The 14,439-nt window shown below is 36.3% G+C and overlaps 1 protein-coding gene across 1 annotated transcript; it reads left to right on the top strand.

Annotated features, from left to right (window-relative positions):
* Window positions 1–4,941: 4,941 nt before the first annotated feature.
* Window positions 4,942–12,897, top strand: LOC127812455 (ATPase 11, plasma membrane-type-like). The gene is made up of 19 exons (XM_052352844.1): window positions 4,942–5,039; window positions 5,150–5,287; window positions 5,446–5,580; window positions 5,932–6,111; window positions 7,042–7,245; window positions 7,366–7,485; window positions 7,885–8,004; window positions 8,169–8,291; window positions 8,764–8,868; window positions 8,955–9,099; window positions 9,652–9,816; window positions 9,900–10,138; window positions 10,257–10,289; window positions 10,392–10,473; window positions 10,606–10,766; window positions 10,887–11,099; window positions 11,480–11,662; window positions 11,816–11,994; window positions 12,454–12,897. Exons 1-19 carry the CDS (start codon window positions 4,971–4,973, stop codon window positions 12,545–12,547), a joined length of 2,688 nt encoding a protein of 895 aa, XP_052208804.1. The 5' UTR covers window positions 4,942–4,970; the 3' UTR covers window positions 12,548–12,897.
* Window positions 12,898–14,439: the final 1,542 nt, after the last annotated feature.

Below are 14,439 nucleotides of genomic sequence, written 5' to 3'. Positions count from 1 at the left end.
GACAGCGGCGACAACGACCCAACCCCAAGTGAGAGAAAGGAGTATAAATACCCACTCCCATCTCTTTGCACAACCAATGTGGGACACACACCCATACTCACACATTATAAAACACAACACACAATACTCAATAGTACATTGCTCAATGAGCTTGGGGTTGCTTTGGATTGATTGAGGCATTATCTAATAGCTCTAGCTTTATTTCTTTCAATTTGATATTATGGAGCATATGATGCATGTGTCTAAGTCAAGTTTGGGGTTCTTTGTCGGGCATTAGTTGTTTTTTAAAGAAATAGATGATGGGTATGATTCTTTCTAAGGAAGTTCATATTACCATTAATCCATTGTGGGTTATGTCCTATCAGTTCCTTTGGAATATTGGTTTAATATTAGGTTGTTATATGTGGACAATGTTATTGGGAGGTTTATCCATATTGATGCTCCAACATAAGATTAGTTTTGCTAGTGTATGTGTGGAGGTGTTGATGAATTCCAAGTTCCTAATGGAGTTTAATATATTTATGGGGTATGATGAGTATGGTGGTGAGAGACTGATAGCTAAGATCCAAGTGGAGTAAGCCTTATGTGTGTTCTCAGTGTCAAGTTTTTGGTCATGTTGAGTAGAAGTGTCCCAAACAAGTTAGTTAGGTTTATGTCTCTAAGTTCAATGGCTCTCAAGGCCAATCCTTAAAGGCTACTAAAGGTGCTCAATGAGTTCAAAGTGTGCAATTTGTGGCTACAAGGTCTCAGTTAACTTAGGTGGGCCAAGATAAGGTTATGTTGGGTGGATCATTTGGGCATGATGGTAATCATGCTCAACCTAGTTCTTCCATGGGTATAGGTGGTCAAGTTTCTAGTTTAATTGCTACCGGTGGTTTGGTGCAAGGTGATTGAGTCTGGTAATGATGCTGAAGCTAGTGTTGTTGTGTTGGAGATAGGTACACCGAGTGGTACTCAGGATGTTTTAGATGCAAGTTTTGGATTCTTTCTTGAAAAGTGTTGTGGTTGATTCTAATTCTTGAACTTCGAGTAAAGATTCTAGTTCTACTACTTTTATTTAGGTCATCTTGTCCAAATCTCAAAAGAAGAATAAGAAGAAAAACAAAGATGAAGGGGTTTGTCAATTTCTTGTCACCCCTCAAAGGTATTATGTAACTTGGTTAGTCTCTTGTAGTTGCTTGTGTTTTGATTATTTAATCATAGGTGCTTATTATTGATTCTTTGCTAGTTTAGTGTTCTAGTGTGATGATAACTAAGTCTTTAGCTTTAGTATACTCTGGTATGGTCGTTGTACTTTTTTTTTTTAATCTATTGTAAATTTATAAAATACATGTGTATTTTATTTAAGAGTAATTTACATCCATAAAGTTTGCCTTAATTGCAAATATACCCCTGAACTTTTGAAATAGTTGTAAGTAACCCTTTGTTTAGTCAAACATTAGGAGAAAGGCAAGATGACAAATATGCATTTGGTTTAAAGGGGGAGGGGGGGGGGGGGGGGGGGACATTTAGGTTCACAATATTTGGAATGAATATAGTTGCGTTTGCACATTTTATTATTAAATTAAATTTTTGGTGTCAATAAAATAAACAATTGAGGTAATGTTAAATGTTGCAATTGGCACACCTGTTGTTTCACAAAATGTGTATGGTACCCCTTTAATTTAATATTTCTACAAAATGAGACCTCTACAAAACTTAGTCAATTTTTCATTGATTTTTCAGATTTCTCTTACTATGTTCTACATCAAATCCCTACCCTTTTGTCATTCATTTTCCAATGGCAAAGACGGTTTGAATCCCCACCCAAGCAATAGCTCAATCATTCACTGAATGAAGCCCAAGCATACCCTTGTGCTTCACTCAAATCATTAAACCTCTGAACACCAACTATATATTGATGGTCAAAGTTTATCAACAAACACCCTTCTCGGTTGGATTCTAATGTTGGTCCTTGTTTAGAAAATATTTAAAGCAATTAGGGTTTTCTAAGTAATTTAACAGGAGTGTAAATAAACATTTCAAGATCTCATGAGCATTTCACAAAGTTTATACACAATTTTGCTAACTCCCATGCATACAGTTAGGGTTTTTGGATTGCAATTTAATGATAGGAGATAATTGTAATGTCATATTAAAAGTTGAGGTTACTTATTATATTTTTTGAAACGTTCAAAGAATCACACTTATAATAAACCTAAACACAAGAGATAGTACTGCAGACAAGTTTTCCATCATTAATCAATTGAAAATTCGGGAGATGCTGCGATTAATATTTCCGTGACATCACAGTTATTAGGGTATATGATATGATAATAGCTTTGGTTAGAATCCTGATATGGTGTTATTTGTGAGCCAAAATATAATATGTGAGTATGTAAGGTATAGTTGTACAACTTTCTTAAGTTGGAGAACGACAAAATGACATTCCATTGGCTTTCTGCCGCCAGGGTGGCGACAGATTATCAAAGTAAACAAAGCAGGAGAAGAATGCACTCCAAATGGCAACTGCGATCATATCATTGGTTTCATCATCTTCTCTTTTATTTTTTTCCCCTCTTCTTATGTCATTGGTGTGTGAAATCCCAGATTTGGACAAAGAACATATAACTAATTCTTGGTTCAATTTCCTAAATAAGTGAATTTTGGTGATCTGATGGAGTATTGTGTCCTTTCGTCACATTGTTTAGTGAAAAAAATGGCATTTCATTCTGTGCTTTTACAATTTAGACATTGATTCAAATGCCAACATGTAGTTCACTTCTTATGTGATTTGTAGAAAAGTGAAACATGCAACAAATTTTCAAAGAGAAACAAATTTTGCCCCCTTTTTTGGTGGGAAGAAAATCAGAAATTTGGGCAGAGAAGAGAAGGGTAGAAAGAAAGAAACTGTTGTTGCACGTCAAAATCAGCTTTCATTCTTGTTTTTGCTGTGTTGATGCTGGCGACGGAACTCCAAAAGCTCCCTTTTCGTCTTCTACTCCTTGGAGCTTACCTTCATGGCTCTCCCCACCCCGCTTTGGGCACTCTCTCTCTCTCTCTCTCTCTCTCTCTCTTCTCCATGTAAACTGATTCCCCTTCTTTTAAAAATAAAAAACTAGTGTTTCCTTCTCTATTCAGATTATATATTGGAAGAGATCCAATGACTCTCCCACATTTCCTCATCATTCTCTGAGAACCCATTTGGGTTTCTGCCCGATGATACCCACTGCTTGAGTTCCATCAGGTACTCTCTTTGGTTCCCTTCCCAACTTTGTTCTTTTTTGGCTTACATTAAAGTGGGTGTGTATTCTTGAAGTCTTCCACTACTTTGGAAGGAAGTGTGTTTCATGATTGGGTAGAAATAGAATTGGCAATAGATGGTGTATCCAATGCACAAGACTTCCTTTTACCATGGGAGTGTTATTTCTGTATACGGTCTTACCTTTTTTTGTAGAAAGATTATTTTCAGGACTCAAAACCACTACCTAATGACTAGTGATATTTATTTTTTATGCTTGTTTTGGTTCCAACTTGTCATCTTATATGTATCAAGAAGAATTTCGACATATTTTATAATTATTTTAGAATGAATATTGCATATTATGTTTATTTTGAAGTCATTTAGTACAAAATCATGACTTCAAACAAGACATCTAATAAACCCCTGGCTTAGCCGGGCAATATTGGTCTTTTTTCTAACAGTATTGAATCTCCGCGGACCTGATCCCAGACTGAATTTCTATGTCCTTACTTAGCACGTGGCTTGTAAATTGTTGCGCGTCTCATACGTTTATCTGCAGATCACTATATTCCCAGCATCATGAGAAAAAAAAAAAACAGAAAGGAAGAAAATAACACATGATAATTGATTCAAGAAACAGTTCTTTAAGCTTGAAAACCTCTACAAGTTTTCGGTAAAATTGCAAAGGTAAAAGGGTGAAAGTGGGTTTTGCAAATAGTAGGATATAACAGACTGTAACAGATGTACTGGTATGTAACACGATACAATAGCCATAACGTCCTGTAATACCCTGCAACACCATTACGGATTTTATGGCTATTACGGATATTATGGCTTATTAGTTTAAGGTCTTCTAATTCAGACTAAATGAACAAAAACTTGCATTCATAATTAATTTTCTTTTGGTTGCTGAATTTCCTGGGCCAATCAGGCTTGAATTAACAGCTTTTTCATTAGCCAATCATCTGTGCTTTTGTTTTCTCATCTTTGGATGTCTATAGTATTGTTGATTCTTACATTACTCTTTTCACATCATTGTTGCTTTTGTATCCACTGTATTCTTGCAGCACACAGTGATTTGATGATATGTTCCTGCATATGTAGGTCTTTTCTTCACGGCCGCGCTGGGCTGAAGCTAGACAACCGCAATAAGAATGGACAACTCAGCCTTTGAAGCCATCACCAAGGAAGCTGTTGATCTGGTACAATTTACAAATCTAATAGTTTAAAACTATCTTACAGTTTGGCTTTTTGTACGGTTTATGTGTAAACAAGTACCATACTGAGCCCTCATTGGCACTTAGTGATTATATTATTATTAATACAATTTAACAACTAGAATTACTTAGGAACCCTTTCTTATTGATAAACCAATCATATTAAACAAACTATCCCATCTGAGACTTAAATATCATGTGATATATTTGATAGAAATCTGCTTACTCTTAATTTGCTTCTTGCAGGAGAATATTCCTATTGAAGAAGTTTTCGAAAAGTTGAAATGCACGAGAGATGGTCTTAGTTCAGAAGAGGTCCAGAAGCGTTTGGATGTCTTTGGATACAATATGCTTGAAGAGAAAAAGGTGCCTCGTAAATTGATTCCTTGTTTTTTTTCCCTGTCATGGTACTTGCTTCTTGTGGCCCTTAACACGAGTAATTATGTTCTTTATACTCTCCAGCATTATCTTAACTTAAGATGGTCATCATTCTTTAACAGGAGAGTAAAATACTTAAGTTTCTAGGGTTCATGTGGAATCCTCTATCATGGGTTATGGAAGCAGCAGCACTAATGGCTATCTGCATTCCACGTGGAAAGGTGAATATTTAAGACCTGTACTGGAACGTGTCAGATGTTGTGTTTGATAGGACATGGATAAGTTGAAAGCTTTTGAGTATTTCTTTTACTGTTTCAATTTCTCTTTGCAGCACAAGCAAGTGGATTACCATGATTTTGCTGGCATCATAATGCTCCTTATAATCAATTCAACCATAAGTTTCATTGAGGAAAATAATGCCGGGAATGCAGCTGCTGCCCTTATGGCTCGGTTGGCTCCAAAAGCAAAGGTTTACATCTTTGATGAAATTAGTTGTAACTTTATTTTTTGCAAAATTTTGACCTTTGAGATTTAATCTCATTGCCTCCCTTCTTGTCATCCTGTTTAACCCCTTTCTGTTTTTTCCCCCCCTTCTTTTGGCTGCTCTGTTCTTGATCTTCTCATCAGGTTTTGCGTGATGAGAAATGGAGTGAGGAAGATGCATCCATCTTGGTTCCCGGGGATATTATTAGCATCAAACTAGGAGACATTATCCCTGCTGATGCACGTCTCCTTGAAGGTGATCCTTTGAAAATTGATCAGGTAACCATCAAGTTTTTCAAACAACTGATGCAGTCATTCTTTTGCTTTTTATTTATTTGCAATGCATTTTTGTTTTCTAAGTCAAGTAATAGTCTTCAATGCGTTGCCAGGTTATATTGTGGAATTATTGAATGTAATCATGCTGATTTTTTTTTTTTTATTGGCTCTAAAGTGAGAATATTGTCTTTGGTATGTCATCCATGAAGAGGTTAATCTAAACAGGTTCCCCGCCCACAATGTAACAATAACTATGGAGATGTTTAAGTGTAAAAGTAAAGGAAAAATGACTTCTAAAGAAAACTTGTCTCTTTTAATATCTGGGATTTTTGATTGTGAAGTCTTTGTTTTCAGTCTGCTCTTACGGGAGAGTCCCTCCCTGTAACAAAACATCCCGGGGACGGTATATTCTCAGGTTCAACATGCAAGCAAGGTGAAATTGAAGCAGTAGTTATTGCAACTGGAGTACATACTTTCTTTGGGAAGGCAGCTCATCTTGTGGAAACCACTACACATGTTGGACACTTTCAGCAGGTTCACATATGAAAATTCCTTTCATCTTGACAACACACTAAAGCTGAATGCTGATATACCATTCGCTGGTTTAGTGTTTAGTACCATTCTCTGGTTTAGTGTTTAGTACACCACATGTTGCTGCTCATAAAGTGAATCTACTCAAAAATAGAAGTAAGAAAGAAAGGGAATACGATATGGCTTCCATTAACAAATTAGCTAGCCTAAACAGTTACTGCTATAGTATGCATTTTGGCACTTATAAACAAGTGAAGTAACGTATCACTTATGTATTGTAGCATATGACAGTTTCAAAAATCAGGGCACAGCGATACAACAATGAATAAACAAATTCTTATGTATTGTAGCATATGAGAGTTTCAAAAATCAGGGCACAGCGTGTCAGCGATACAACAATGAATAAACAAATTCTTATATTTGTACGTGAATATAGCAACTGCATTTTTAACACTAAAAATTACTTTATGTTACAGCCTATATAAAAACAATAAGAAACAATTTTTCAAGTTTCACATGTTGGAAAATATATCTGAACCGGTGTCCTAGTATATATCCATAAACAATTTGACGGTTTTTGTGTTTTATCCCAAAAGTAAAAGAAAAAAGGAGATTGATTTGTAAGTTTATGTGCTTTTATTTTGTCATTTCATTCCAAGTCCTCTTTTTGTTGGGAAAAAAAAAATGAACTTGCAATGTGCTTCACGTATGTTGATGCAATGAACACATTTCTCTAATAAACAGAACTGTATCTGGTTCTAAAATGACAAATGAAAAATTGTCTCAGATTATTGGATGTAAGGCCTGGCAAGTTTCAGTAAATCACTCATCATGGACACTGAACTTTGTTATAGTTTTTCTGCTTCTTAATATGAGGGAGAATATATAACTGGATTTTATTGTATGCCATATCACTTCTTTTGATGGTTCCAGGTCTTGACTTCAATTGGCAACTTTTGCATTTGCTCAATTGCCACTGGAATGGTAATTCAAATAATCGTAGTTTGTGCTCAGAAGAGGAAATTTAGTGAAGCTGTTGAAAACCTTCTTGTTCTACTCATTGGTGGAATCCCCATTGCAATGCCAACAGTTCTTTCTGTTACAATGGCCATTGGTTCCCATCGCTTATCCCAACAGGTTTATGATGCTGCCAATTTCCTTGTGGAGGAGTTTAATTGACTTAAATTTTCTCTATCAACACATACAAAACAATAATGGGTGAGCAGCTTTGATAACAACCGTCAATGTTTTATGCAGGGTGCCATAACAAAAAGAATGACGGCAATTGAGGAAATGGCTGGGATGGATGTATTATGCAGTGATAAAACAGGCACATTAACTCTCAACAAACTTACAGTGGACAAAAATATGATAGAGGTGGTATTTTTGTCATATTTATATTCTCTAATCTGTTGGACTCACTTTGCAACAAAGTCTAGATGAGTAGCCAAGCTTACGTGAACATATGATGAGATTTCAAGTTTCTTAGTATCAACTTTATGTCACATCAAAAACTGCAAGAGATATAAGAAACTCTTCTAAAATAGTTTACAAGCAGATAATTCCTACAAATATTGCTGAACCCCTCTAATGATTTGCTAGACATAATACTTTGAAGACCAAAATGATGAAAGAGCTGCATGCATTGTATACAGTTATTAGTTAGACTTCTCTTCCACTCTGTTTTCTCAAATGAAAGTTGACTATTATGTCAAATCATTTGCCATTCAGATCTTGTACAATGAAAAATTTTGACTTCACCCATTACTGCAACAGATTTTTGCAAAAGGTGTTGATAAGGACATGGTTGTCTTAATGGCTGCAAGAGCCTCAAGGCTGGAAAACCAAGATGCTATTGACACAGCAATCGTTTCTATGTTAGCTGATCCTAAGGAGGTACTGACCCTTCTTAAGTTCAATTCTTCAACATCTAACTCTAAATTTCAGTCTGGTGGTAATTTTATGATTATTCTAAAAGCATCATGGAGTGTTCATGCATTTTCAGTGGAATATATTTATAACTTTCTGTTGATTTGAACTTCTGTTGACTATTCTGTAAGGCACGGTCTGGAATTACAGAAGTTCACTTCCTTCCCTTCAATCCAACTGATAAGAGAACGGCACTTACATACTTGGATAGTCAGGGTAAAATGCAGAGAGTGAGCAAAGGTGCACCAGAGCAGGTAACTTAATACTTTGAGATATTTTCTCACCACTTCTCGTGCAAATCTTATATAATCTGTATGTGCATGCCTAAGTGGGAGCAGCCATGTGTTTACTTCCAAGGAACATAGATGGTTCAAATGGTAGCTGAGAATAGATGTCAAATCAACCAAGCTATCCAATGACAATAATCATTCTATATATGACAGAGTGAAGTGGTCTGGGGTAGTTGTCAACTTGTCATTAATTTTGGATTCTCAACTGAAGAATGTGTACTAAAGGATATGAAGATGAAGATTAAGAAATAGTTTTAAGGAAGCTCTGGAAAAATTTGAACATAGTGCTACCTATTGCAGTTTATATTGGATTCTATTCAGAACAGCATCATATGCTATCTGATATAGGATTTTCTCTTGATTTCATCTGTTGAATACTTGTTTTTAGATTATAGTCAGTTCAAACCTTGAACTTCTTTTCATGTGTAACTGTTAGATTCTCAATCTAGCATCGAACAAATCAGAAATTGCGAAGAAGGTGCATTCTGCAATAGATAAATTTGCTGAACGTGGACTTCGATCCCTTGCAGTGTCTCGCCAGGTATTAAGCTTTTAGTCACTGACTACTTCACCTTCTGATCTGGTTCTCTATTGCTTGTATGGATGAATGGTTTACTTGTTCGACAGGAAGTGCCTGCCGGTACCAAAGACAGCCCTGGTGGACCATGGGAATTTGTTGGTCTACTCCCTCTTTTTGATCCACCTAGACATGACAGTGCTGAAACAATCCGAAGAGCTCTTGATCTAGGTGTGAGTGTTAAGATGATTACAGGTATGCATTGCATGCAATTAAAAAATCTGTTTCACCTCTACAACTATTTTCAGGCTGCTCACAATTTTAAGAACCGATTAACCTTATTAAATTATTTGGTGTCAAGATATTAATGATAGATAACAGTAAAAGGAAAATGGAGAAACAAATATGATTGGGCATGAAGCTGTTATATTGTGAACAAGGATTGCCTTTTCTTTGTTATAGTTCTCTAGTTTTCCAGGCCTGCTCTAGTTAATATTCAGTTTAACATGTTTCTTTTTATGCCCTTGTTCTGGTTGCAATCGTCAGAGGGTCCTATGTTAGGAGATCAGCGAGCAAAGAACTTATGGAGTTAACTTATGTGCAGTATCTTTTAGCCACTCTTGTCCTATAATTTGGACATTGTACTTGCACATATCTGGATTCTGGACAACACAAGCAAGCCTAATGTTGAATTTTGTACTTTATATTGCTTTCCAAGTTGCTCCATGAGGAGCAATGTCTGATCACATTTTGACTGCTGAAATTGCATGGATCATTGAAACCATTACCCTGTTTTATTCTTTTCAGGCGACCAACTGGCAATTGCAAAGGAAACAGGGAGACGGCTGGGGATGGGTACAAACATGTACCCTTCATCATCGTTACTGGGTGATCATAAGGACGAGTCTGCTGCAGCTCTACCACTCGAGGAACTCATTGAGAAAGCTGATGGTTTTGCTGGGGTCTTTCCTGGTAATTATTTTCCCTAGCAAATGAAACGATGCGATTCTATTTGTTTACCTTGCGTTCTGACTTACCGTAATGTTTTCCCGTAGAGCACAAGTTTGAGATCGTGAAGATATTGCAAGGTAGAAAGCACATATGTGGAATGACAGGTGATGGAGTCAATGATGCACCTGCATTAAAGAAGGCAGACATTGGAATTGCCGTGGCAGATGCAACTGATGCTGCTCGAAGTGCCTCTGATATCGTTCTGACTGAGCCAGGGCTGAGTGTAATCATTAGTGCTGTTTTAACAAGCCGTGCCATCTTCCAAAGAATGAAGAACTACACAGTATGATTTTTTTTCTTTCTTCACTAGCTCTTTGAAGTAAATTTGCTAGTCAAGATCTGTATTCTTGGACAAATTCTTGAATATAAGTACTCTGATGTTCTTTCTCTGTTTCTTCCAGATATATGCAGTATCTATCACTATACGTATTGTGGTAAGGTTCCCTTAGCATTCTATGGTTTTTGGACTTGAATAAAAGGTTTTTACAATGTGCCGAAGTAGAAACCTCTAATTTGTAAATGGGCCTTGTCTACAGCTGGGTTTTCTTTTGCTGTCTGCCTTTTGGAAGTTCAACTTCCCACCTTTGATGGTTCTTGTGATAGCCATACTTAATGATGGTGAGCAATAAAGTTACTTGGGTTCCATTCTCTTCCATGGTTAACTCAATTTTTTGAAATAATTTTTAACATGATATCTGTCGGTTTTCAAGTGTCTATCTTATTTCAATCGGTCTGGTTGAATTTTTCCAGGTACAATCATGACAATATCCAAAGACAGGGTCAAGCCATCTCCACTTCCAGACAGTTGGAAGCTCAGTGAAATTTTTGCTACTGGGATCGTCTTAGGAAGTTACCTCGCCATTATGACTGTCATATTTTTCTACGCAATTTACAAAACCAGTTTCTTTGCAGTAAGTAAACTTCTATGCTCATGACTTAGGGCCAACATGTTTAGGTTTACCTTGGGAATTCAAGCATTCCAGCATGAATTTTTAATCCTGTTTCCTTCTTTTTCTCTTTTATTTCTTCAGGATCATTTCCATGTAGCAGATTTGAATAAGTCCACATATGATCTCTCAGAAGATTCAACTGTCAAAGAACTCAACGCAAAACTAGCATCAGCTGTGTACCTTCAGGTTAGCACCATCAGTCAGGCCTTAATATTTGTCACACGCTCCAGGGGATGGTCCTTTACAGAAAGGCCTGGACTTCTTCTTGTTGCTGCCTTCATCATTGCTCAACTGGTAAGTAGATTGTGGAACTGAATGGAAATTTGTTTGCCTTTTGTTTCTTATAGTAAAGATGACGAGCAATCATGAATATTGGCTTAAATACTGTTTTTTTTTTTTTTAATTATATATTACGAGGCCTGTTCAGATTAGTATAGAGTTAAGAATTTGCTTTTACTAGTATTGCTTTGAGATTGTCACGATCCTCCAATTTTTTGCCATCAAGAGTCAAAATATGATCTTCTAATCGATTGATTTGACAAACTTTTGTTGTTACATCATGTTCCTACATCCATCCTTACTTCAGATCTCTCCCTCTCTTGTGTTTCTCTGAGTTATTAATTTCAATTTTGATCGTTAGTTCTAAAGTGACCGTACGTGCTTTATCTTTGCAGGTTGCCACTTTAATATCGGCTGTGGTAACATGGGATACTGCTAAGATAGCCAGGATTGGCTGGGGTTGGACTGGTGTTATCTGGCTATACAATATTGTAACTTACATACTGCTTGATCCCATCAAGTTTGGGGTTCGTTATGCACTAAGTGGGAAAGCCTGGAATCTGATGCTAAACCAGAAGGTGAGTTAAGCTATATTTGTGGTAGTGAATTTTGACTCTTCCAAGAATTGAATGCTAATGAATGATACAATATCCCTGGTCACTCAGTTAGTTCAAAATTTCTGGCTATTTCCTACGACATAATTCCCATTTTTGTGGGTTCTATTTTACTAGACGGCTTTCACCAACCGAAAGGACTTTGGCAAGGAAGCACGTGAGGCAGCATGGGCAACTGAACAGCGGACCCTTCACGGTCTTCAGTCAACAGAAGCCAAGACGGTTGTCGAGCGACACACTTTCCGAGACATCAGTATCATGGCTGAGGAAGCTAAGAGGCGTGCAGAACTCGCAAGGTTAGTCTTTTTTTTCCTGAAGATCTTTCATGATGTTCATCTAGCTTTCATCCCTTTTGAGTTTTCACTAGTTCGTGAACTAATCGTGGGATGAAGTGACTAAATGCAGCTGTAGAAGGATCTAACAGGGCTATACCATAATGTACCTTGCTTATGCACAATTTTCATGAACATTATCAGTCATTTAATCGTGTGTAGGATTATTATGGATGAACTCCAATAGAAAGCAACGGTAAGGTTGCTCCTGTGTCAGCCTCTCTGTAAAGCAAGGATAGAGTTGCATACAAATTGAACCTCACCCGACCCACCCTTGCAAGCGGGATGTCTTTTTAGTGAACTAGAATAGAGGCACACCATCAGAATTGACCTCTACCATTTCATGGAGGACTTTCTGTTCATTCTATGCATGTCCATGCACTGGCAGCTCAAAGAAACTGAATAATCTTTGTTCCTTTGCAGATTAAGGGAGCTCCATACTCTGAAAGGCAAGGTCGAGTCTTTTGCGAAGCTAAGGGGGCTAGATATTGATGTCAACCCGCACTACACCGTCTGACCTTTGTTCCGGCTTCAGATTCCCCTCTCTGTCGCTCTGTCTTTGTTACTACATGCATGTAGCTCCATCTGTCCCCCATTATTTGCATATCCATCATTCTTACTATTCCGCCATGAACTATCAATAAAAGCCTTGATGTTTTCATTTCTGATGATGCCAACAAGAAGAGTTTACTCAAATTTTTTAGGCTCCTCTTTTCAAAATTGTTATAGCTTGCTTACTCACAGGTTGATATGATGGAACTCATTTTGAGCACAGCTTGATCTTCTGTTATCTTTCTCGCTATGGTGTGATGTCTATGGCTTGTATTTGTTCAGATTGATGAATCATAAGGTCTTGTTTTGGATTCTGAGAATTCTACTTTAGTTGATGCTCATTTTAAAGTATTAAACTTGGGATTGTTCTCCTTGCAAGCGGACACAAACAAGCGTCTCTTGTTTCCTCGTCCAAAGCTATGTACTCAAGATGATAGCTTGTTTTTCCCCCATATCTAGCACCTAGTTCGAATCGTGAAAATAGCCTCTTTACAAAAATAATTAAGTTTGTGTTTAAAACGACATCTCTCTGACCTACTTATGTAAAAAAGCAAGTCTATTTTGCTTATGTTTTCTAAATTTCATTATAGCAATGTTTTTTTTGAAAGGAAATATTTAATGAATAATGGCCTTCTAGATGTATAATTACTTTTTTAGATAGTATTTGTTAAAATGAGTAAGATAAAATTACATCAAGATAATTTATCTGTAAGATCCAAAATAATTTATTCGAATGAGGGAAGAGATAAATTTATCTGAAAAATTCAAGATAAGAAGTTACATGACTTCTTTTTAGATAAATTTAACAAATATAATAAAAAATACTTTTGTCCAAAATACATTTTATATCTTACTTTTTTCGATCTATATGTTAGTTAACAAACATTATCTTAAGAGTTAATTTGCCCCATCAAAAAACAAACTGGCATGCATTGAGACAAGGGTGGATCTAGAGAAGACAGGTATAGGCTGTAGCCCGTACCTGTTTCAACCCTCCCCATATCCGTCTATTGATCTGGACCATTTTGGGAAGGAAAAGGGGCAGAAATGATCTATGGATCTGGAGGCCAGCCCTTCCCTAGATCCGTTTATGGATCCACCTTTGCATTGAGAAATATTCTTAACACATATTTGAATGTGTCCTATTCTCGACAAAATTATTCAAACCTTTGATTTTTTAATGATAATAGCAAAACTATCTAAAACTTAAAAATAAACCAACAAATATTAAAAATGATATGAAACTCTCTCACTCTCTCTTATAAATTAAATGATTAAACTCTATTTATAAAGTTTCAATGCCTTTTTTACAAAATTCAAGTCTTTTTTATTCTTCATAATATTAACAACCTTGAGTAGTTAATTAATTATCATTTGTATGCTCTTTTTTTTTAAGAGTTGTTAATATTTGTAGCTTTTCAATAGTCTGACATTAATTAACTTTGGCGTCATTTTTTTGTTAATATTTGTGCTTTTTTTTATTAATTCTCATAAAATAAAATAAAAAAATTGTGCATTAAGAGAAGAGACATCATCACTTGAATGATTGCTTGCTTCCACCCACATCATGAGCTATCTCATAAAGAGAGGAGACACCCATTGCTGCAGTTGGGAAGCGACAGATAGAAGGTGCCGTGGCAGCATCGTACGATATGGACCCCTGATTTGTCTGACCCATACGTCTTCCATCCTATTATTTTGGACCGGACCAAATGACAATATGGAATAAAACCAATGTCACCCACTACCATGTGGGATTGTTTCACGGGGAATATTTGGATGATGTTGATTTATAAATATATATTAGAATATAAGTACATTTAAAAATGCAATAATTAATTAATAATGTCTCAATCT

This window comes from Diospyros lotus, chromosome 11, assembly GCF_014633365.1.
Source record: "Diospyros lotus cultivar Yz01 chromosome 11, ASM1463336v1, whole genome shotgun sequence".
Taxonomy (NCBI): domain Eukaryota; kingdom Viridiplantae; phylum Streptophyta; class Magnoliopsida; order Ericales; family Ebenaceae; genus Diospyros; species Diospyros lotus.
This window is presented reverse-complemented; position numbering and strand designations above follow the sequence as displayed.